Source organism: Oryza brachyantha, chromosome 5, assembly GCF_000231095.2.
Source record: "Oryza brachyantha chromosome 5, ObraRS2, whole genome shotgun sequence".
Lineage (NCBI taxonomy): Eukaryota > Viridiplantae > Streptophyta > Magnoliopsida > Poales > Poaceae > Oryza > Oryza brachyantha.
Genome location: NC_023167.2, coordinates 12,451,357 through 12,474,227, shown reverse-complemented (window position 1 = coordinate 12,474,227; position 22,871 = coordinate 12,451,357). Strand labels below are relative to the sequence as shown.

At 40.7% G+C, this 22,871-nt stretch overlaps 4 protein-coding genes across 8 annotated transcripts; 1 reads left to right on the top strand and 3 right to left on the bottom strand.

Moving 5' to 3' along the window:
• Nucleotides 1–232: 232 nt before the first annotated feature.
• Nucleotides 233–3,958, bottom strand: LOC102720521 (GDSL esterase/lipase At1g54790). 2 transcript variants are annotated; one of them, XM_006654309.3, is made up of 5 exons: nucleotides 3,589–3,958; nucleotides 2,303–2,503; nucleotides 1,586–1,752; nucleotides 1,074–1,344; nucleotides 233–622 (listed from the first exon to the last, which is right to left on the bottom strand). In XM_006654309.3, the coding sequence occupies exons 1-5, from the start codon at nucleotides 3,848–3,850 to the stop codon at nucleotides 354–356; spliced, it is 1,170 nt and encodes a 389-aa protein (XP_006654372.2). In that variant the 5' UTR covers nucleotides 3,851–3,958; the 3' UTR covers nucleotides 233–353. The 2 variants fall into 2 exon arrangements, with proteins under 2 accessions (XP_006654372.2, XP_006654373.1); XM_006654310.3 differs by lacking the exon at nucleotides 3,589–3,958 and adding an exon at nucleotides 2,976–3,509.
• Nucleotides 3,959–6,693: 2,735 nt separating this feature from the next.
• On the bottom strand, nucleotides 6,694–13,453 carry LOC102720237 (1-(5-phosphoribosyl)-5-[(5-phosphoribosylamino)methylideneamino] imidazole-4-carboxamide isomerase, chloroplastic). 2 transcript variants are annotated; one of them, XM_006654308.3, is made up of 9 exons: nucleotides 13,320–13,448; nucleotides 13,100–13,221; nucleotides 12,962–13,017; nucleotides 12,426–12,633; nucleotides 11,523–11,608; nucleotides 10,617–10,718; nucleotides 9,535–9,668; nucleotides 8,472–8,520; nucleotides 6,695–7,881 (listed from the first exon to the last, which is right to left on the bottom strand). In XM_006654308.3, exons 2-9 carry the CDS (start codon nucleotides 13,206–13,208, stop codon nucleotides 7,702–7,704), a joined length of 924 nt encoding a protein of 307 aa, XP_006654371.1. In that variant the 5' UTR covers nucleotides 13,209–13,221; nucleotides 13,320–13,448; the 3' UTR covers nucleotides 6,695–7,701. The 2 variants fall into 2 exon arrangements, with proteins under 2 accessions (XP_015693301.1, XP_006654371.1); XM_015837815.2 differs by lacking the exon at nucleotides 10,617–10,718 and having other exon boundaries at nucleotides 6,694–7,881; nucleotides 13,320–13,453.
• A 52-nt stretch (nucleotides 13,454–13,505) lies between these two features.
• Nucleotides 13,506–16,095, top strand: LOC102719957 (DNA-directed RNA polymerase II subunit RPB7). Its single transcript, XM_006654307.2, has 6 exons — nucleotides 13,506–13,792; nucleotides 13,922–14,087; nucleotides 14,194–14,244; nucleotides 14,509–14,574; nucleotides 14,872–14,940; nucleotides 15,766–16,095. The coding sequence occupies exons 1-6, from the start codon at nucleotides 13,521–13,523 to the stop codon at nucleotides 15,829–15,831; spliced, it is 690 nt and encodes a 229-aa protein (XP_006654370.2). The 5' UTR covers nucleotides 13,506–13,520; the 3' UTR covers nucleotides 15,832–16,095.
• LOC102710025 (protein ABCI12, chloroplastic) lies at nucleotides 15,865–22,871 on the bottom strand. 3 transcript variants are annotated; one of them, XR_005811936.1, is made up of 10 exons: nucleotides 22,408–22,871; nucleotides 21,472–21,588; nucleotides 20,779–21,015; nucleotides 20,449–20,613; nucleotides 20,266–20,341; nucleotides 19,565–19,629; nucleotides 18,352–18,503; nucleotides 17,948–18,126; nucleotides 16,288–16,402; nucleotides 15,865–16,207 (listed from the first exon to the last, which is right to left on the bottom strand). XR_005811936.1 is itself a non-coding variant. In XM_015837784.2 (8 exons), exons 1-7 carry the CDS (start codon nucleotides 22,798–22,800, stop codon nucleotides 18,354–18,356), a joined length of 1,203 nt encoding a protein of 400 aa, XP_015693270.2. In that variant the 5' UTR covers nucleotides 22,801–22,871; the 3' UTR covers nucleotides 15,865–16,207; nucleotides 18,352–18,353. The 3 variants fall into 3 exon arrangements, 1 of the variants encoding a protein (XP_015693270.2); XR_005811937.1 differs by lacking the exon at nucleotides 16,288–16,402; XM_015837784.2 differs by lacking the exons at nucleotides 16,288–16,402; nucleotides 17,948–18,126.

Here is a 22,871-nt window from a genome sequence, read left to right as displayed (position 1 = left end):
AACTGAGCAATTAGGTGCAAATCAGCACTACCTTACCCAATTCGTCTCCCTTTATAATCTATGTTTTTTTTTTCATTTTATTGCTCCCAACAGTCCTTGCAAAATGTGGAAGCTTTGCAGAAAATTTACATGCTACTCCGTACAACAATGCAACAAAACCTTTTGGCTTTGATTAACCACGGCCGAGTCTCTGTAGAAGAAGTATACAGAGAACTCATTGGATATGAAAAGCTATGGACAACTGAAATAAGCTATATGTGATTATTATCTATTGACAAGTAATAAAAAATACAATGTTTTTGATCAATACATCATCTCAGTGGTTCATTAAAGCGAAAATAAATATTCGCTCATTAGAACTTCGGTTTTATGAGGAACGGCATCTTGTCAGCAAATGGAGGGTCAGCGTATCTCCCTGTAAGAATCTGCGATGCGATGTGGAAATTTGCAGCTTCCGTGTAATGTATTCCATCCCAGTTGACAAATTCTGTGCTGTCCTTGCACCCTTTTGCCGTTACAAGATTACCATCCAGAGACACTGTCTGTCCACAAGGTACTTTACTGTCGTAGTTCAAGGGTGGTCCGCCATATCCACAGCATGCTTGGATGGGATTCTCGAACCCTGTAGCAATGGAAGGCAGAAATTAAGGTAGTTACTTGAATTATTGTTTTGAAAACCTACTGCTTAAAATTCTGATGAGCTAGCTATAACAGCCATCACTGATCCAGCTTGTGCCAAAATCCATATTACAAGAAGGCCAAAGAAAGGAAGGAAATTATTGTTTGTTTATGTGTAGCAGTGTAGTGTCTTGTACTCTTCCATTATCTAAAAAAGTGTGTAGCAGTGTAGGGGAATGAGCAAAAAGGCAAAGCATCTTTATTTCCCTTGAGTGGAGTTTATAATTAGAAGCACTAGTTTAGGAACGATGGTGGCGATTCATCATAACTCTTCTGCTTGAAGCTCATGCCCATAAAAAATTCGCAGAATTATAATTGAAAGCACAAATGATATTATATGTATTTGGTTTCATGATAAATAAGGAAGGATGAAACTAGAAAGATTAGTTGCATACCATAACGAGAGTAATTAGCGATCAGGCTGTACTTGATGGTGTAGATGTCAACATAAGTGATGCTAGACCCAGCGAGTTCACCTCTTAACTTTGTACAAAGTGCATGCAGCTGTAAGTTGAAAAGCTTTGCAACACGATTGTGCTTTGCTACACAATGAAGTTCATCCAGCTGGGATGGGTCTTTGCCAAAAAAAGCTACGTTTTGAGGTAAGCAGCCAAGAGGACCTGTGTTGTGAATCCAGAATTTCCTGGCACCTTGCTCGTATAATTTCTGACATAAGAGAGGAAGGAACACGTTTAGAGCGAAGTCCTTCATAAATCAAAAAATACATAGTCGAAACAGTATGGGAAAACAACAAACACATTATTTGAAACCATTCTGTGAACTGCATCAGACCATTACACACTTCACCTCTAAAAAAATAGAATGACTGAATGCAACTGAAGGGGAAAAAAGGGGTCCATGTACTGCAAAAGCTTAAGAATGAGAATATTGTGTATATTTTACAAACCTTGAGCCCAGTTTCAAATTCTAACAAAATAGTTGGAATGGATGCGGCAACTTGGTCCTCTGATTTCCAGTAGAATTCACCAGCAAGGTCATTTTGACCTACATCAAACATGTAAAGTCCATGTGAAAAGTAATCCACCTGAGGAATATATCTTCTGTACCTATCTCCTGCAAAATAAGTAAATAAATAAATCCCATCACTAACAAAGTTGCATAGCTGAATATGGAATATATGTTGTTTAGAAAACATAACGGAACTATGAAAAGTTTGTCAGACCACTCAGACAGACTAATAGTCTATTCTCAGACCTTTAGTTTATAATTACAATGCTAAGCGCTAAAATCTAGTCACTGCAAGGATTCCAAACTTGTTGCCATTGCTAACGAACAAACGATAAATTATATAGAAACTTCTACAGATTTCTAGAAACATAAGTGATCTAAAATGTTCTGAAAATTTTCATTCATTGCAACTCACTCAACTTTATGTCCTTTTAATTTATTTTAAATTTGATAGTGTCAATTGTCTTGGGAGTCCTGTTAGGTGCAGTTCTTTATTTTCCCCTATTAAGCCTTACCAACAACTTGGTAACCACCTCCAGTCAAAAATTCATTAGGTCTGCATGACTGTTATGGGTACATACTGCAGAAGACATTTCCATTTTTCTTTGTGATTCACAACATCCAAAGGTATAACATACGGGAAAAACTGCCATACCTTTAGATAGAAGCTTAGTAACTTTGTCCTTGAATGCAAGGAATTGCTTAATCTGAAGACCAAAGGAAAATGGACTGACGGATGTTGCAGTTGCTGGAGTAATTGAACAGCCAGCTTGAGCAAAATTAACGCCCGCGCGTAAGTTAGGTGCACCAACAGAATCCAAATATGCATTGAGGAACGGCATATCCATCGCATCCACTGCAGGAGGAAGTTTAAAACGATATGTCAGGTAGTGAGCCACATAAGTTTCTCATGTATAAAAGTGTGAAAAAAAAAAACTTCCTAATCATACTAACAAACTAGTGCATATAACAGGCATACTGTCAATGCACTGTCTGTTCCTATCAAAAGGGTAATGCATTAGCCCTCTCAAGCAACTATATTTAGAATCTAAGGTTCCAGGTTTAGAGTGATTACATTAAAACTAATATATCACTAGATCTATTGTTAAGAATGCTTTCAGAATACTAGAGTCTTCTGCAAAATGGTAGATTGTACAGATTAACTGCAAGTCACATCTTAAAAACTGGGAAAATTCATTATGTGAAATAACAAAGAGGAGAGTAAGTGGAAACACATCACACGTGGTAGATGGTAGGTCACTCTTAGCACATCCAGGAAATTAGTCACTAGGCAAGTAGGCAGCTGGGTGGTGACAGAGCAAGCTCACCGAAGTCAAGCATAACCAACAGTGACCCCATTTCCCCAAATGCGACGAAGCCAGATCAAGAAACATCATTCCCTTCCCTCCAGATCTACCAAAATCCCAGCTGCAAAGAAGAAGGTACGGGTACCAATTGCACGAATTGAACCACCCACATACTAACTTGGCAATTCCTCCAGTGTTAGAGCAGTGCAACACCGCTACTGATGGCCACATCCGCAATGATGCCCCCAATTCCCACCCTAAATCTTCTAACCACCATCACAGCCGTTCTGGTGATCTGGTCTATTCTGCAAAGGACCGTCTTAACTAATTCTCCCTTTTCCGCAACCAACGCGAGGACGAAATGGCCACACCGCCATCAAGAATCGACGAAGAACAATGTCGTTAGTACACAGATTCATCTTTTTTCATGAAACACTTAACTGGATGCCAAGAATCAATAGGCGACGAACATTTCAATCATCAACAAAAGAGACTGTTCTTCTCGTGCAATTCAGGAAGAAGCCGCATCGTCTCCGCCCGGATCACCATGGCGCGATTCAGGTTGCAGCATTCTAAACGAGACACCGCTAATTGAAGGATCCATGGAGGTGGTGAGAGGGTGGCGCGCGCTTACTGAGGAAGTCGATGATGAGGCGGCCGTCGCAGAACCGGCCGGAGGGGGCGCCGAAGAAGGTGGAGCCGTAGGGAGGCGCGATGGACTCGAACCCCGCGGCCACCCGTCCCCCCGTGTCGGAGTTGGAGTCGCCGAAGTTGAACACCGCCGGGTAGTTGAACTCCGACGACGCCTCCGCCGCGCGGCCGCCCCCGCTGAGGCAGAGCGCGGCCGCGGCGAAGAGGAGCGCCACCGTCGCAGCCGCAGGCGGGGGTCGAGGCATGGTGGCTGGGGTTGCCCCGCCCAGCTCCCTACTCCACGCTCTCCCGTCCCGCGGCTCCAACCTCCAAGAGAAGAGGAGGATGATGCTTGAAGCTCTGGAGAGTGGAGATTTGGTTCGAGTTTTTTGGTTGGAAATGGAGGGCTAATTAATAATGATTAAATGCAGTGGAAAACTTCATTTTTGGTATCTTTTGCAATTTAGCCCTTGGACTTTTGGATTTTGGGTAGGTATTCACACATATTGTTTGGCTTTGGTGGAAAAAAACAAAATGGCATATTTATAAGGGCCTATTTGCTTTGAAGGAATTTTGAAGGAAAATTAGAGGAATTGAACTATTTTTCGTAAAAATTCTGTAAAATTCCTGTGTTCCGAAAAGGCCCTAAATAAAAATAATTTGGAAACGAAGTTTTTTATATACATGTTCTTAGCAATCTAAAAGCATAGGGCAAAAATAAATTATGATAAAAAAACATCAAAGTCAATCTTAAATTTAAAGTTAAAATTTTAAATTTGAAATCATAAACACAAATATAAGCCGAAAGATAAGGTCCATTGGAGGCAATGGTGGTGTCGATGGCTCAGCAGTAATTGAGGAGATTTTGAAGGGGTGTCATGGAATCGGTTTCTGAAATTGTAAGCGAAGGGAAATGAAGCTAGAGCCTAGAACTTGCACCAAAATTCAATCTTGTGTAAAGCATTCAGCTCACTGCATTGCACGGAAAGATTGCCATTTTGTACTTTGCAGCTATCGTGAGAATCGGAGAAAACAGCGTAGAGTAGCTAATATGAAAAAAGAATCCAAAAACCTTCATATACCCAACACTGAAATTCCATATAAAATTTGAGATGAACCTTAGGGGCTTCACCTCAGAGTTCCTGCTACTCCAAACCCAGCATTCCCAAACCTCTTTTATTTACGCCGTCACGCCTTAATAAAGAAAAGGTAAATTCAATTAATAAGGGTATTAACAAATGTTGTGCCTAAATAATTAAATGAACTGTTATATAAAATAAAATTAGATCTTACGTAAGAAGTAATTTCTATTAAAAAGAAAGTTAATAGTGTTTGTATTTTAAAAGTTACATCTAACAATAATTTCTCTATAATATGAAATATAGAGAAATCACCGTTAAAGTGCCGTAGATGCTCAGGACATTGATGTCGAAGCATCAGAGCAGGGAGCCAAAGCGAACGAAGTGGAAAGATGATGACCCCAAAATTCACTAGGAAAAGGTGGTGGTTGGTGGGGTGGCAAATCCGGGGAGACTTCCGGACTTGGTGTCAGGGACACGGCGAACAACGGTGAGTGGTGGTATCGTGGTGGATCAGTGGGCGAGACAGCGACTAGTGAGAGAGCTGGCCGGACGGATCGCATGCACCAATGCAGTGCATCGGCCGCGTCTAGGCAAGGCAGGCAGGGGCCCCTCCAGGCTCCGGTTTCGTGAAAAATTTAACTATTTGCCACTATTAGCCATTAAGATTGCATACTTCTCAAATACCACTTTTGTATTTGCTCTTACAAATATTTCATTGGAGAGAAGTTAGCTACTAATATTTTGCCTTTTTGCTACGCGAAAAGACCATTCTACCCCTATTAACAAATGACCAGGGCGAGCAATCCGACGGCTTCATCACTGAAAAATCTCATAAATAACAGATCGATGTCGTCGGCAATAAGAAGTTGAGCACAAGCGGGAACAACAACCAAAAAAGCTACTAAAAATAAAAAAGAAAATGGGAGAAGAAGAGATAAAGGAGATGACTGCTTACAATGGGTCGCTTCGGCCGGACGGCAGGAGGCGAGACGAGGCTTCGGTGCTGCCTTGTCGGCGACGCGCGTCTTCGGCGGCGACCAGCTAGGGGAGCGTCGTGGGCAGCCGGGCGGCACGCGGCGGCAGGTAGCTTCGGCGGCGCGGCGCGGCTCCGGGCTTCAGCGGCAACGCGTGGCTTTCGGCTTCGACGGCGACCACCCGGGCGGAAGGCTTCGGCGCCAACATGCGGTTTTCTCGTTGCTCTCTCCACGCTAGCACGGACGTGGTGTGCCAACTCATCAAAAGTGATAAAATATTAGGAGCTAACTTAACTTCTCTTCGATGGTATATTTGTAAAAGCAGATACAAAAGTAGTATTTAAAGAGTATGCAATCTTAACCGTGGCAAATAGTTAAATTTCCCCGGTTTTGTCAATTTGTCTATTGCAGCGCAGCTTTCCCTTTTCTCTTCCGTGTCGCCGGCCGCCGCGCGAGACGTGAACGCCATGCAGCAGCAGATGCTGCCATGCTGCGCCCAACGATCGGGCACCAGTTGATAAGATTTTCTGTTTGCTTTGCTTGTGTCGATGCCTCCTGCGTCATGGTTCGCTTGCGTTATCCCGCATGGATACGGTTTGCAATGAACGGTGCGTGCGTCGGAGACGAACTGCATGCCATAGTGCCCGACTGTCCGTCTCGTGTATTCTACAGCCACCGGGCGAAGCACATCCGCAGCTGCCCTGGGCACCACAGAGAAACAGGTTTCATCGCCGAGCCATCGGAAGCGGGCAGTGGCATAGAGCCTGCTTGGTTGCTACCTGAGCAACATCCCTGAGTATTTTTCATGCCTGAGGATAGCCTGAGATCGCTTGTCAGAGTTATCTGACCATGCATGACTTTTGGTTGAAGCCTAAAGAACATGCCTGAATTGACTTGTGTCAGGCAGCGTTTGCTCATATTTTGTCTGAGCATACAGTGAGTGAGAAGAAGAAAAGTGGTAAAAGAGTGAGAGGAGGGGTGATTTTACTCAGACAGGTAGGAGGAAAACCATGATTTTACTTAGGCAACCTTTTTACTAGGCTTGACTCAGGCAAATTTGTTCAGGCAAAAATTCTCAAGCTAATATTTTTAGGACAGCAACCAAACATCTCCTAGGCAGGTTACAGGCTTGGGCTCAGGCCAAGCTGGTTCGCTCAGTTAGCATACAAACACGCTCTATACTCCTATGGTCCTACCTCAATTCATACTCCTACCTGCAACTGCAGCCGGCATATCCCGAGTACCTGAGTCGAGTGCCAAATCTTTTCCGTTCTACCTACCCTTTTGATCCCTTCCTGGCACTGTCTAGGATCATCACCATTGCAGGCCGGTTATTGCGCATTTGCACTGGAGTTGTCTGTTCTCTCTGTTCCAAAAATATGTATATTTTAGAACGAAATGAGAACTTATCTAAACCAATAATAGGACTCCTTGTAAATCAGCCACAAGGCCAGAACATGCATTAATAGTTTCAAATAAATCAGTTCTTGCATGAATTGAGAAACGTTTCATGGTTGCAAATGGGGCCTTCATATTACGCAATCCTATCACACTTCATGGCCAAACATCGCCAGTGAGTCAGTGATCAACATGGCCACATTGGTTTGTCTGGTGCATCCGTACATGCTACATAGTGATTTCACATGACCCGCAGGAAATTGGGAGAATCCCCACATTTCAAATGGGGGCACTAATAATCCTCCGAGCCATGGATCCCCGTCAAGAGAAATCAAAACATACTGTAAGCTTGTAACCACTGCATGCTATAAGCTGGTCCGCCAAAATGTTGAGTATTCTCAGTCAGCTGAGGATCAGTGGAGGTCCCCTCGTTATGTTTCACCATCGTACAGGCTAACTCAATATCCAAAAACATATAGCGCAATTATCTTGAAAAACAGCTTTGCCAGTCCTAGTTCCAGATCCAAACGAAACCAAACCCCTCAGCTTCAACTTGTACCATAGAAGACAATGGATTATTCGCAGTATAAAACTTAACAAGTGTGGCCTATGCATAGCAATCGAGCGGGTGGAACAAGATCAAGCATTACACCTCTGATCATTTCATGGTTGGGTAACCATATTTTGGTCCTTGTGCCAAAGAACGACGTCCTTGTAGTGCAAATCTCCTCCAAATATATCAAGAGCACTTCCAACCGTAACATCAACTCGACTTTTGCCTGCTCTTTTTATCCTCTCTAGGTCGTCCATTGTAGACACACCCCCGGCATAAGTAACCGGTATCTACAGAGTCAAAGATAATACTATGAGTTCGTAACAGAAGGAACAGAGATATTCAGATACAGCTTAGGCACCGTTTTACTGGCTTGGGAGTATGCACGGATGCATGGCTATTGTCCCAACCTACTGACCTGCACAACTGTATCTGAACACCCCAAGTAAATGCCCATCTGCCAAAAATTAGATTACCACGTCCAATTTTATACTATCAATAAACGGCTATCACTGTTTTTGCTCACAATTGTTTCATTCAAAAGAAACGAGGATGGTAAAATGCCTAGTTGCTGCTTGATTCGGATTCTTGGGTTTTATAATTATGAAGGCCATAGTCCCTAGTTATTATAACCTTTTAAAATATAAACATTGCATGTGTAGAATTTTTCATTGCTTTCAAATATCTAAACTCTCAACTACAAAATGCAGTTAATTCAGCCAGTTTAAGTGCTTGGTTTATTTGACAGCATTGTAAATGATAGAATTAGATAAAAACAAAAATATAATTTCACAATAAAGACTACAGTTGCAGATATAGAACAAAAATAAAGGATAGAAATAAGAATTTAAATTAATGGGTGAAGAAGAATTGCACATACAGGTGAATAGCGTCCCAATAGTTCAACAAGTTCTTCATCAATTCCTAACCTGCAACTCTCACACTAGCTTAAATTAGAAAAGGTAATGATACAAAAAGAAAGCTATTCACTGGTAGAGCAGGAATATCATTAGTAAGTGAATACACATGTGGACCGGATATACAAAGTAACAACCAATCCAAGACACAGGAGTAGCTCCATTACTGAAGAACACAAATAAACTTTTGAACTTTAGAACTCATTTCACTCAAGACAAAGAATAATGAGAGGGTGAAAAAAAATCCTGCATCTATTAGGAAAGGTCATGTTAACTTCATTTGCTCAACAATGTGTCTTTAAATTTAATACCTAACTGACAGCACAGAAATGAGATCTTTACAGAGTAATTGGTTTCTGAAACTCAGGATGAATGCTGGAATATAGAAAGTTTTGGCAAACATAGACATGTAAAGTTTTGTTATTCTTCCGGTTCCATAATTCTTGTCGTTTTGGACAAGGGCACGGTCTCCAAAAACAAATTTAATCACTATTTTCTATTACAATGTATATAAAAGTATCAACAGACATAGTAATGATTTTATTGCAATGCCTTTTAAGATTAATCTATAAATATGCCCTACATGCGTCTAAAGTTAATATTTTAGAAGTTATTCATAGTCAAACTTCAAAAGTTTGACTTTACCCTCGTCTAAAACGGCAGGTATTATGAAACCAAAGGGAGTACAACTTACTACCTCTATTCCAAAATATAAGCATTTCTAGGATTCAAATTTTATACCACAATATAAACATTTATGCACCAATTTCCATGATTCCAATCATTTCAATGATTGCTAAGCCAATCAGGTGCTTGCAAAGGGAATCTAATCCATTCAAAGTTCAAAAAATGACCATTGAAGTTACTAAAAGGGGATAATTTGACATAAACTCAGTATTTGCTCAACAACCTAAAAATACTTATGTTTTGGAAAGGAGGGAGTGCATAACAGTTATATCTCATGTTACCATTAACAATAAAATTCTATCAAGAAAGTATGAAACAGAGAAAAGGTATAAAAGGCACCTTTTGCCCTCCACATCAACACCATGGACCAAAAATTCATCTGCATAGGCAGCAAGATGTTTTAATGTTGGCTCATCTACAAAGACATCACTGAATTTCTGCCATCTGTCAGTCACGATGGCATATCTTCCATCCTATCAAGAAATATTATTGTAAGAACATAGTAATAAAATATCAAAATAGCTATAAATAATATGATAATGGCGAGCACATTAGTGTAATTCCAATTGTTCTTTCTAGCATTTACACGGTATTCAGTTACCTTGTGTTTCTCTAACTTTTATATAAACTAGGACAAGAACTAACTGGTAGATTATGCGAAAATTTATCTTGGTTCAGGGGGAAAAAGCTCAAATCTGATGGTACAACTAATTATGTTCATAAGTAACACTCTATCCAGAATACAAAGAAGGAATACATGGAGCAAGTACACCTAAAATAATGATATATTTCGTTTTTTGTTGGTTCATGCTTTTAGCTGCCAGTTTATCACAGAAACCAGTTAGATGGAATTCAATTAGATATTACTTTCGTATATTGTATACTGCTCAGTCTAACTATTGGGGCATACATAGTGCAAACTATATTTAGGCACAATCATTAAACCATTTTAGTTTAAACTTGAACAGATCAAAACGAAAATCCCAGAAAGAAGACATTATGAACTGGTCTAAGAAAAATTCCAAAGAGATGCGACAACCATGGCACTGTTCTAATACTTTTTGGCTATGAAATGCCAAATAGGGACCATTATGCACGTCAGGCATTTGGAATTGTTCATATACCAGCATGCAACATAGGCATCTCACTAGTTGATCGTGAACTGAGGCTACAGAAGTGTGCATATGTAAGAATGTAATGAGGACAGCTCCCATAAATATTTGAAGCGCTAAATTTTTCATTACACTAGGCATATGCTTACCATAATTCACAAAAGAAAACTGTCAATTCGCTTAGAAGCAACTTAAATCCCACAGTTGAAAGAGCATAATCCAGTATTGTAAGCTATACATCGATCATCATGTCTAATGCAGTAATGGATTAATTATACTTGAACAAAAGATGCCTGAAGTACTTCATACTTTTTTTCTGCAGCTAAGGTCCAAAACAAGCCTATGTTTCCCAACCAGATTTACAAGTTGCTTCAGCCGTTCGATGTTCATTTTGCCTTCACTAAACACATACTGCATAAAAGGTCTCAGATGCATGATTCATTATATTCAACCAAATAGATAGACCCAAATAGAGTAAAAGCAAAGGGAGGTAGATGACACAAAAAATCATATCAAACATTTGTAAAATCGGGTCAGTTAAACCAGAAGCTTTTGTCTGGGTGTTAGTAATTAGTGTCTATGAATTTGTCAAAATAAAGCAACATTAACATTTTTTAGAAATGGAAGTGACCTCTACAACAGAAAACATATAAGTAATTGATGATTAGACATTATGGACCTTAATCAAGACATTGCAATGTGAGAAAGATTATCGCCAACAAAAGTAATATCTTTGAAGATTTATTATTCTTTTTGCAATTACATGGAAGACACATGTGCGCACACACCACACTTGGTGGCCCCTAACACATGCTCAAAGAGACGGAAGCTGGTGGCAAATCCCTGACCTCAGTAGATTCCTATTGAAAATGCCCGCATTTGTATAATATTTGTGGGCACGAGGACTTGGAACCAGGTAGGTGGAGTCATCGCCAGAATGTTATGATAAAAAATATTTCCTGTAGATCAACGACCAGAGGTATGGTTCTTGATAGGTTGCTCTCATTTCATGTTAGGCTTTGGGACAGCAAAAGTAACGTTACTGTGGAGCAACCTATATATGAGATCTAAACATATTGTCTAACAAGAAATTGATATGAAATGGAAATGTAAGGCAGCTAAGATTAATTTTAAAACACATAACCATATGTGATTTCAAATAAGTAAAGAAAAACAGAACAGCTGATTTATACAGATCAAGGCATGAACACGTACAGAAGTAACAATCACGTGACTGGCCCCTTCATTAAGGTAAGATATTGCATTCTCCAAATTTATTCCACCTCCAACTTGCAAACCACCTAGTGTTATAGCCCATGTTTATCATAAATACTTCAAACTGATACTGCTTCTTAGCCTATAGTAGAAACAAACCATACTAGCAGAAGCACCACTACAGATGGAAAAACTCTCCAATAGCAACAGTTTATGAAAATATCCTTAAATAATGTAGAGAAAAACTGCCCTGGAGGGTGCAGGAGCAACAAGGCCAACATTTACAATGTGATTTCAGATACAATGCTTGACAAGACCACAAGTTTTTGAGTTAATAAACTATCAGCAACTAGAACTTGCAAAAAAGTATCCTGGCTGGATCATATATTGACAAGTTTTATCTATATACTGATAGTGGAAGCTTAAGGCTTGAATGGCCAGAACTAAAATAAACTACTTTTCAGAGTGATGCTAAATTACATATCATAGGCTTAATTTTACTGCATCAACAATGAAATATGACAGCCAGAATGAAACATATATCATTCAAAATCACCACCAGAAGAATCTAACCAGGTATATCACTGGAAAAATATTATCAAACATGAAAGAGAAAAAGAAGTTCTATGAAGTTTTTTTCCCCTAGAGTTACAGTTGAAAAAATATTTTTAGTTGGTCTCAAATAGCTAAATGACATTTTATATCTGTTTCTTTAAAAAAAACATTATACTTGTTCAATTAAACAGTGCAAGCATCCATATATGATCGGTATTCTTCGATAATTGACAAAACATAAGAACACTTCTGAATCTATGTAAAAAATATAATTAGTAAAAATAACAAACAAACAATTGTGGACAGCTGGTCATAGCAGTTATGCTAAAAGCTAGAAAACATGTTCACCAGGATATGCATGTAGTGCTTCCATGGCTGCGGCTTGGCTAGCAGGATCTGCACCAAGCATGATTACATGCCCACCGACAAGCTCATCCTCCTTATATAGATTTGCAAATTCTGCTGGAGGCTTGTCTGATTCAAAGTTTGTCACAAGTGGTGTGCCATCGTTTGATGAATCCCGAAGAGTAGAGCCAACAATCTGTTTAACTTTCCCCTGGAAATTTATATAAAAAAAGCAGCCCATCAGATAAATGACGCTGTTGGTGCCAGAAGTAATTGAACTCAGATGGTTGCAATTGCCAAGTGACTGTACAAATCAATACCTAAGTCTTTTGTTTTAGTATCAGTAGGTTGCAGGTGAATCATATCACAGGAAAATGAGGAACACACAAGCTCAAAGATCTTATCATAGAACTTTGCTTACATAGTTGGGGCATCCATTGATAACATGTTAGAAGTTCAGAACACACATGAACCACCACAATGTGTTTCGGTCTACCGTAATTAGATATCAGAAGAAAGTGCTCCACACTCGTACGAACCTTGTGAATGTCGATACAGGGCCTGAAGCTAACGGCGCACACGACGGCACGTCCTCCTGCCAAAACAAACGAGCAATCCAAGTTTTTGCCCCCCCCAATTCGCTACCAGACACAGAAGCATTTAAAGGGAAACCATACTCGCCACGCCGGATTTGACCGGCCGGACGGAAACCAGCGAGACAGCCCGACCGGACCGCGCCGCCACGCGCGGTGGAGACGGAAGCCTCGCCGTGCACCTCGACGCCATCGAGTCGCTTTCTCTAAAATAGGCAACACGCAGACCAACGAAGCAAATCAGCAGTGCAGGCAAGCATAAACAGGCCCTCCAGAACCAGCGACGATCCGGAGGAGAGAGTACCAGCGTACTAGGATATGCAGCCCGCGCAGCCGCCGCCGGGGAGGAGAAGGCTCCGCGTAGCGGCGGAAAGGCCGGCGGCTGCGGCGGCGGCGGCGGCTCCGATGGCGGCGCAGCGCCACAGGGCTTTCAGTCCTAGTGGAGTGGGGAAAAGCCGAAACCGACCTGAGCTAGGTCAATCCTTTCTTTATTTGGACGGCCAGGATGCAGCGCGGCACTGATCCGACGGTTCGCACGCCTCGTCCCCGGCTTAATATTGCCATCCCCTCGCCTCGTCCCCGAATCGTGAGGAGGAATCGGTTCGCCATTCGCTTCGCCCACCGCCTCGCCGAGTCGCCGGCGGCCGACGAGGGCAACAAGATGTTCTTCCACATCGTGCTGGAGCGGAACATGCAGCTGCATCCGCGGCACTTCGGCCCGCACCTCCGCGACAAGCTCGTCTCCAAGCTCATCAAGGACGTCGAGGGCACCTGCAGGTAAGGCCGCACCACCCTCTCCCTCCCGACGCGGATTGGCTGGGTAAACCCTAGTAGGGTGGGGGAGGGCTCGGGCTCGGGCTCGGGCGCTGATGGGGGGTTGATGGATTCTTGTTCTACCCTTTGCAGCGGGCGGCACGGGTTCGTGGTGGCGATCACGGGGGTGGAGGACATCGGCAAGGGGCTCATCCGGGAGGGCACGGGCTACGTCACCTTCCCCGTCAAGTACCAGTGCGTCGTCTTCCGGCCCTTCAAGGGGGAGATCCTCGAGGCCGTCGTCACCATGGTTAACAAGGTGGGGTGATGTGCCTCCGTCCCTGTCCGGGATTGGTCTTGCCGTTGGTGAACTAGGGTTTGGGGGTGGGTAGTGACTCAGATTCGTTCTCTTTTTGGCTATGCAGATGGGCTTCTTCGCGGAGGCTGGGCCTGTGCAGATCTTCGTGTCCAACCATGTGAGTGCCTCGCTTTGCTGGGAGCTTCTTTGTCTAACACTCTAATTCGTGGAGTAAAATTCAGAATCTATGCAATGATAGTTCAGTACTAGGATATACACCCATTTTTGTTGTATGATTAACTCCGAAATTGCTGATACTAATTTACCAAACATGGTGCTTTCTTAACTTAAAGTGGCTGGATGATAACCTAGTCTTAGTTGAACGAACTCTTACTGACTAATGTTTTGTTCTTGCATCCCTTGGTTCTATTTTGCTATGCAGTTGATTCCTGATGATATGGAGTTCCAATCTGGGGATGTGCCAAATTATACGACTTCTGATGGATCGGTATGCTTCTTATCCATAGTTACTTCTTATGCCTCTCCTATGTAATTATTGACAACTGTAGACAGGTCATAATTTTTTTTCCTTTTTATTGATGATTATTGGTGTTAAAATTTGGTTTTAGATGTAATGTATTTTTTCATTGTATATTCAGTTTTGGTATCTACATGATAAATGTATTCTTGAAATGTATACACGTAGTGGTTATTCCTTGAAAAGAATAGGGCAAGTATTGTTGAAGGCTAATTTTTTTAGCCATCTTCTTTTGCTTACTAGGATTTAATTGTGAGTCTGATGCAGGTGAAAATTCAGAAAGATAGTGAGGTTCGGTTGAAGATTATTGGGACACGTGTTGATGCAACAGAAATTGTAAGACTATTGACATCCAGTTTCTTGCACACACACACACACACACCAAAAAAGATAGATCTGTGCGGTCTTTATTTAGGCTTACACAACATGTCTCTGTAAATAACCACGTGTGCAATTCTTGGTGATGTATTTAGGGGTGGTAATGGGCAAAGACCCTTGGGTTCTTTCACAACCCCACTTAACCATAAAAATTTTTAGCTCAAAAATCTACCAAATTTTTAGCCTGCCACATGTTGGACCTAACTCTTAAATTTGCAGGCTCATTACCACCCCTAGATCATATATCGCACCAGACAAGAACTACTAACAACTACTAACTTGCTAATCAAAATAAAGGGACCAGAACAACAGAAACTAGCAGAACAGTCTAGCTACACTACAAAAGCAACACCAGACCACGCTAAGTTCTGTGAGACATGCCCAACACCAACTAAGGCGACAAGGACAAAAGGTTTTTTCCCCTAATGTGTGAAAAAGCTAGATGTGTTTAGGCAAAGAACAACCTTGATGTATGTCGAGTAAATTAGTTGAAATGCATCAGAATGCAAATTATAAACGCAGTCTTGTAGCAACAAATTGCAAGTGAAAAATTGTCTTGGATGCTCATTATCTAGCCAGTAACCCTTTCTGGTGTCATAATAGATGATTGCTGAATGCATTAGTGATTGTTTTACTAAAATTGGAAAACTTGCTAGTGGTTGTGTTCTTCCTTGAATCATGTTCTAGCTGTCATAAGACATTTTAAACCTTTTTATTTGAAATGATTACCCCTTTTTAAGCTGGTGGTGTGCAATGCTAACAGCTTGAACATGTTTGTTGCAGTTTTGCATCGGCACAATAAAAGATGACTTTCTGGGTGTTATCAGTGATCCTGGTGCTGCAGTGTAAATTATCCGGTGGCAGGCCTCCATCATACTCTTGAAAAGGAATATTATGATGAATTCTAGTGTTCAAATATGGAGCCTGTATTATGGGATTCAAAGCAGGCATTTAACCAATCAAGCTGACTTTTTTCGGATTGTACAATTTAGTACACTGCCTTGCAATTATTTACACGTTCAATGCTCTGAAATGCATCCTCCAAAAAAAATAAAACGAAGAAAAGAAAAGGCTACGAAAGGTAGTAAACCTATCTTTTCACGTTAGCATGAACTCTTCATTCCATCTTGTTCTTTACAGCACCTCCCTAATGAGGACAATGAATACTTTGATTGTGCACTAACGCTCAATGCACTCGCATAACATCCAGCACATGACATTGCGCCTGCGATGTTAACAGAAATCAGATGACAGGAGATAATACATGTTAAGAGACAAAAATGACTGTTCGGATATAAAACGCACCTAACTCGCCTGCATAGAAGTTAGAACCAGGAGATTAAAAACATAACAGTCTTCCAGGAGATTAAAAACTTAAGTCTTCCTTCCGAGCAAGGGCAATAAAAGGGCTAAGTACTAGCTGTAAATATTTTCATATTGTTAAGAGCTAGCATAAGATGGCGGTCTAGTAGTTATTTATTTTAGTACAAGATGATGGTATGTATTTATTGCGATTGTACATACATGCATAGTGAAAACCAAGTTTGAATGTAGTTAAAGTGGTAGGCAGAGTACTGCACGTATGTTTAAATTTGATTTTGACGTAGTGATTAATAATTATTGACTCTTAGGATGTTGAAGAAAGATACAACTAGGTATTTCCCTAAGCATCTATCACCATCAAGTAACCCGTCCCATGTGTTGGTACGGCGATGAATGTAATTTTTAAATTAGCCATGATTATGACACATATAACCAAAGGTATTAGATATGCTGAAACTATGCATATAGTCCAGAAAAACCAAGCCCCGAGCGAAACATAATGGAAGAAAGGTAAAGGCAAATTTTTAATTGTTTTCTAAATAAGATTTCTAATGTATAGGGCCCAAATTCACCACCTACTATACGCGACTTTGTGGAGTGAATTGACAAGAAAATCGATCCACATGCTAAATAAGAACTTGTGGAACTTATGTCAGAAAAATGTTCTTGCTCCATTGGCGTCACGCAGCCACTAAACTCATATAAAAGATGGATCGATCTACTTGTCAATCCACTCTACAAAATCACATATAGTAAGTGGTTTATTTGGTCCATACATATTAGAAATTTTATTTAGAAAACCAATAAAAATTTGCATGGATTCAACATCACAATATCGAAAAAAAATGTTATTACATCCACCAGCTTTTCCTTTGTATTTCATCCCTTAGGTTTCGCCTAAGACTTGGCTTCTTTCGTCTATATGTATCGTTTCAGCTTATCCAATATCTTTGGTTGTGTCATAGTTTTGGCTAATTTGAAACCTACATTCATCATCTGCGCTCGGTGGTGGTAACTGCTCGGGACAATACCCAGTTGTATCTTTTTTTCAATGTCCTATGAACCAATAATTATTAATCTATACATCAAAATCAAATTTACTAGCCATACGTACAGTACTCTACCTACAACTTTGACTACACCAAAGCTTGGTTTTCACTGTGGATGCTGGTCACAACAAATACATAGTGTCAATGTGTACTGAAATAAATATTTACTACATTGTCATTCTCATACTACAAATAAATAACCTTGTCTATATTGTTTTCTAGGGTTGGTACCCGATCTCGAGTATGTAGAATTACCCAAAAACATTTTTTTGAAAATTACTAACAAAGCTACACATGCATGTTTCGCTAAACCATCATTGCAACATTGTGAATTAAAAATATTAGCAACATTTATTTCTATGATTTCACCCTCGATCTCCAAAAATAGCCAATTAATTCAAAAAAAACAAGAGGAAGTTGAGTAGACTCACATACCTTATAAAAAAAGAGTTTAAATAGAGTGAATTAGTGAGATTTCGGTGTATGAGGAGAAATAAAATAGTAGAAGCTTGCTTAGGCTCTTGGGTAAGTTAAGGATGAGAAGAAAGAAAAGAGTGAGGAAGAGGAACCAGGAGGTGGGTCAGGGTCAGTACCTCAACGTCGTGTAGGCTGACGCCAACCCCCCTGCCATGTCAGCATCCACCTCCTCGTTTGTTGACTAGGTGAACCTAGGTCAACGCCACACTTTTTGGTGTTGGGCAATAGGACCTCCACGCCATCATCAACGACACCGAGCTAGGGTCCATTTCCAATTAATGTTTCTCCAGTGGGTCTATTTGTGAAAAATGTTCTCGAAAATGATTAAATTGTAAAAAAAATCAGCCTAATAAGATGCTCCAAAACCGATTTTGCAAATCAGATTTTTAAGCAAGGAGGATGATGAGGTTCTCGTGATAATCTCGCGTTCCTAAAACACAATGCTAATAATTTCAAACACTTTACACAGTGACTACCAAATTATCAAACTGGTGAATGGATCATAAGTGCCTCCTCTTACCATCAAACCAATTTATCTGAAATAGAAGCGAGAGCCATTAAAGCAAATAGGCAAAGTAATGAAAAGACATCCACAATGCCGAAAGAAGATTCTGTAAGAAAGTAGATCTTGTGGTTGTTAGGGTCACCACGAAATCCCCGAGCAATCATGGCCTACAAAAATCAGACATACACCCAAAGTAAGAGGTGGCGCAGCAGTCATATGCAAAGTAATTTTGGCTACAGCTGCACCATGTATGTACAATATAAGTGCTTCAGAAGGCTGGGCAGCAACAATATTGTAATTTAAGTTTCACCCTCCCGAGCCCCAAGATCTTTTTATTAAGGTCGTATGTTACTTTTAGTTCATAATAACCAGCAAGTACAACACTGCATTTGTGGGTCTTAAAATCCTTAAGTTCTCACAATCAGCTATCCAGACAACCTTCAGTATGTTTGCCTTCAGCCAAAACGTTGGCAAGTTTGAACGGTATCATAAGACTAAGAGGGCATTATTCTTAATCCAGTTTGATCCAATACATTCAGTCCCTAATCAAATTTCCTCTTATACATTCATATTCAACTCAACGAACCAGCAACACTACTTTCACAAAAATGAATGTTGTACTCTGTAACATTAACTTATACGGTATCATTGACGTCCTGTATAGCAAAAGGGTCCATTAATTTTAGGCTAGCCAGTACATTCATGACCATATGGATACAGGATGCGCCAGCAATAGAAATAGCATATTGGTCATAAGCTTGTATAGATGCCAATGTGCTGTTCATATGAAGGTCACAAACACTTTAACTTCAACTGATGATGTTCTCCTTAGAGAAGAATAAGCAACTAGCTTTACATAATTAAGGTTTTAATTCTTGGAAAATGACAAAAGAAGAATCCTACAATATTCTGAAGTTTTAAAAAGCCACAGAGATTTGATTAGATTTTAATGCAAGCACAAGATTGGGAAGCATTCAAGATATCACCAAGTTGTGATATCAGCATTACCCATGTGGCCATTGAAGGCTTTCTATTTAGTGGTTGTGAATTACACTAATATGTGAGCCAGGAGATCCATAGAAAATTATAATTAGTTAGTAGCTCAACATTACATCAGAAGCTTATGCTATGTTCCAATAAATTGTGTTTTTTCAAGAATGGTGAAAGATCAATTTGCATTCATTATAACTTCTTAGTCAGCGAAATGTAAAATTCAGAAGGAAGTGACCTTGGATATTTGCTCTGCATGATCAAATATGTTTTTGAAAATTCGCCGGACATAGTTGAAGAAAACTGCAAATTGATACAAAAGAAGTTTCAATTCCCAAGCAAGAACCTAATAAGTGCTTAGTACAACCTATACACACAAAATAAGCCTGCATTAGGTGACCCAATAAAAGCAGAACAATTGCGAAACAGTCTGCTGTAATTAGCTAGATTCACCCAACTTCAACCTTTGCAAGTCATTTCACCTCACGTACTCAAGTAAGGTATCATTTTGAATTTTTGCAAAGTATATAATACACATAAAACTGTAAAGAGGTAAATGCATTGAAACAATAAATATTGGAATAGTCTAGTTGGTATCAACAGGACTACATGAGCAGTTGATAAATAGCATAATCCATTATTTACCTCTGACAAATGAACTAGAATAAGAAATAAAACTCATATTAAAGTCTTTGAATTTGAATTGAGCAGATGCACTTGAAGTTGGACTAACTATAATTGCCTTCATTTCAGTGGCGCAAATCATGAGAAACACTTAGCAAAATCTTGCTGACAAAATAAATCAGGTAGATAACAACTAGTAAATTCACTAGAAAATAGTTTTGTGTTGCAATTCCCCACCATATTATGCCAGCAACTGGTTCCTGACTGTCAGCTAGTTCACTCACAACCATTGTTTACAGGAGTAGAAGTACTTACTATCAATAGTCTCCATAGTTGCGAGCTTTTTCCAATTTATCCGACGTGCTACAATCGCCAGTGCTGAATTGCGAACCTAATAAAAAATATTTATAAAAATGTTAAATTCACAATGCACAATGCACGTTCTAGCTGGAAGACAAATATAGCCAATGTTTACTTGAACATTTACCCTATACTTGCCTCATCAAATACTAGGTTAATGAACCTCAAAGATAGTAGCAGTGTAAGTATTATCTCAGGTACTGGTACACCAATATGCTTCAGTGGAATCATAAACCACCACAAAGCAGAAGCAAGCTGCTCAGGAGTAGTTGTTGTCAAGCAGAGACTTGCACTTTGGAATATCTGCATCAAAAGAATAGGCATAGGGAGTATATCCGTTAATAGTTCATTACAAAAAGTGTGTTGTCAACTTAGACATGCTTGTCATATGTGCCACTAGCTAGATGATTAAAGCATTGGTAAAAACAAATCCTATGGAAAATATTATCAATGAAAGGAAAGACATACCGAAAATGAGAGGCATGCTGACGTACTAGCTACAGATAAGCCTTTCCTTGTAAATTGCAGTGGACCCAGTTTCATAATTGTGTAAGAATAGCCACTTGTGGAGCCAGGAATGTTCGGCAAACCTATAACAGATGGGGGAGGAGTTCTTGTCTGGACTAATGAAGGAGCACCATCAGAACCAAATCCCAGCATTATGAATATGATGCCTGAAAGTAGAGCGACCCTTCCAAGTTGGTCCTGCAGATAATATAGTTTGTTTACAGAATTACAGGTAAAAGAGCAGGTTCACTTCAAGGGCAACATTTTAACAAAGAAGATGGCATAGTGGCAGATGCTACTTATCAGAGTGAAAAGTAGCCAATCCTAGAGTGAAAAGTAGCCAATCCTAGAGGAAAATCTATAAGAACAACGGGGATAGTTGGTTTTGATTCTTATAATTAAAGCCACATAAAATAGTTTTTGGGGGGGCAAGGAAGACAGGTATGATATCTTGTCAGTACAAAAAAAAAACACATAACCAGTACTTCAATCACCATTTCAACCAGAGCAAATCTAAGCCACATTCATGTTTTTGATGGCACAAAAAAACACATAACTAGTAGATAATTTAAACTACAATTCGCTACCTGGTAGGCCAGCATTAAATGTGCATAAAATGCTGAATTGTCCATTTTAACATGGATCAGAGCATACCTTCCAAACTTGGTTTGGGAGAACCCACATGGAAAGGAGAGTAAGGTACGCTACTAAACCAAACCGCATGTAAATATTTGATCTGGCTGGTAGGACAACAAGAGCCAATAGCCAAACCTGAGAACAAAGGCGATTGCATTGTCAGGTTGCAGCAGGAAATATAATCAATATTAGTGAGCAGAAGATAACTAAAGAAAAACTTAAAAATGGTTAAAATATTCACCGTGAAAAAAATCAGAACTCTCCAAACTCGGGGGAAGAGAAAATCCATCATACATTTTTTTATTTATGAATATTCTAAATAATCATTGGACAGAGTGTATGATATACTACCTCGATTACATTACTCCATTTCATAATATAAGATGTTCTAATATTGTTTGGATTCATATGGATGATAATGAATTTACACATATATATGGATCATATACATTAGTCAATGGATGAATCTAAGCAATGCTAAGAAATATTATAATATGAAACAAAGGGAGTAGCTTATAGAGATACGTGGTTTCAGTGGTTAAGGCCGTTCCTAAAATAACAGACGACAAAACATAATTATTTCACAATTTGTGGCTCCAATGAGAACAGGCCAATATCCAAAAAAAAACTCGGCCTGTTTCCTGAAAGTTCAGGACAGCATTATGTATGCTCAACCAACAATCAAATTTAAGTATTTAACCCCAGAATAGGCACAGCCCCGGCTCTTAAGTATATAAACTGAGCAAGATTTTTGGCGATGCATTTGCATCCGCATTTCATCCATCCCTTCATAACCCGGGGCGACATGTTCACAAGCACGTATTGTGCATCCTTATCACCTGCCGTTTTACTGGGAATCCCAGCCAAAAGCTCGCAGCAGATAAGCACGAGGAGAGGCAAGGTCGCAAGTGGTCTATCTCCCGCGGGGAAGGAAGAAGGGGAAGCCCGGGTTACCAGCTTAACGCGGGGGTCGATGGAGTGCAGGAAGGTGCGGGGCGAGTCCACGAACTGGCAGATGGGCGTGGCCGCGGCGCCGGAGATGAGCCTGAGGACCTGCTCCGGGCCGGCCCCTAACATCGCGGCACGCGGGATCCACGCCGCCCACCTGGCGACCGCATCCCCCGCCTCGCCCTGCCCCGCTGACGACGAACGCGCGGCCTTGCTGGGGCCGGACCCGGAAGCGGCGCAGACGAGCAGGGCGAGGCCACCGCCGCGGTGGCGGTGGCGGTGGCGGCTTCTTCTCACCGCGCAGCCGGGATTTGCTGTGGCCTTGGCTGCGAGGAGAGGGAGAGGGAGCGGGGGAGGGAGAGCCAGCGAGTGGAGAGGGCGGAGGTGGACGGCGGCCATCGGAATCTGCGCTCCGGGCAGCCTGCGCCGCGCGTGCGCGGCGGGGCCAACAACGATAATACGGGTGCCGA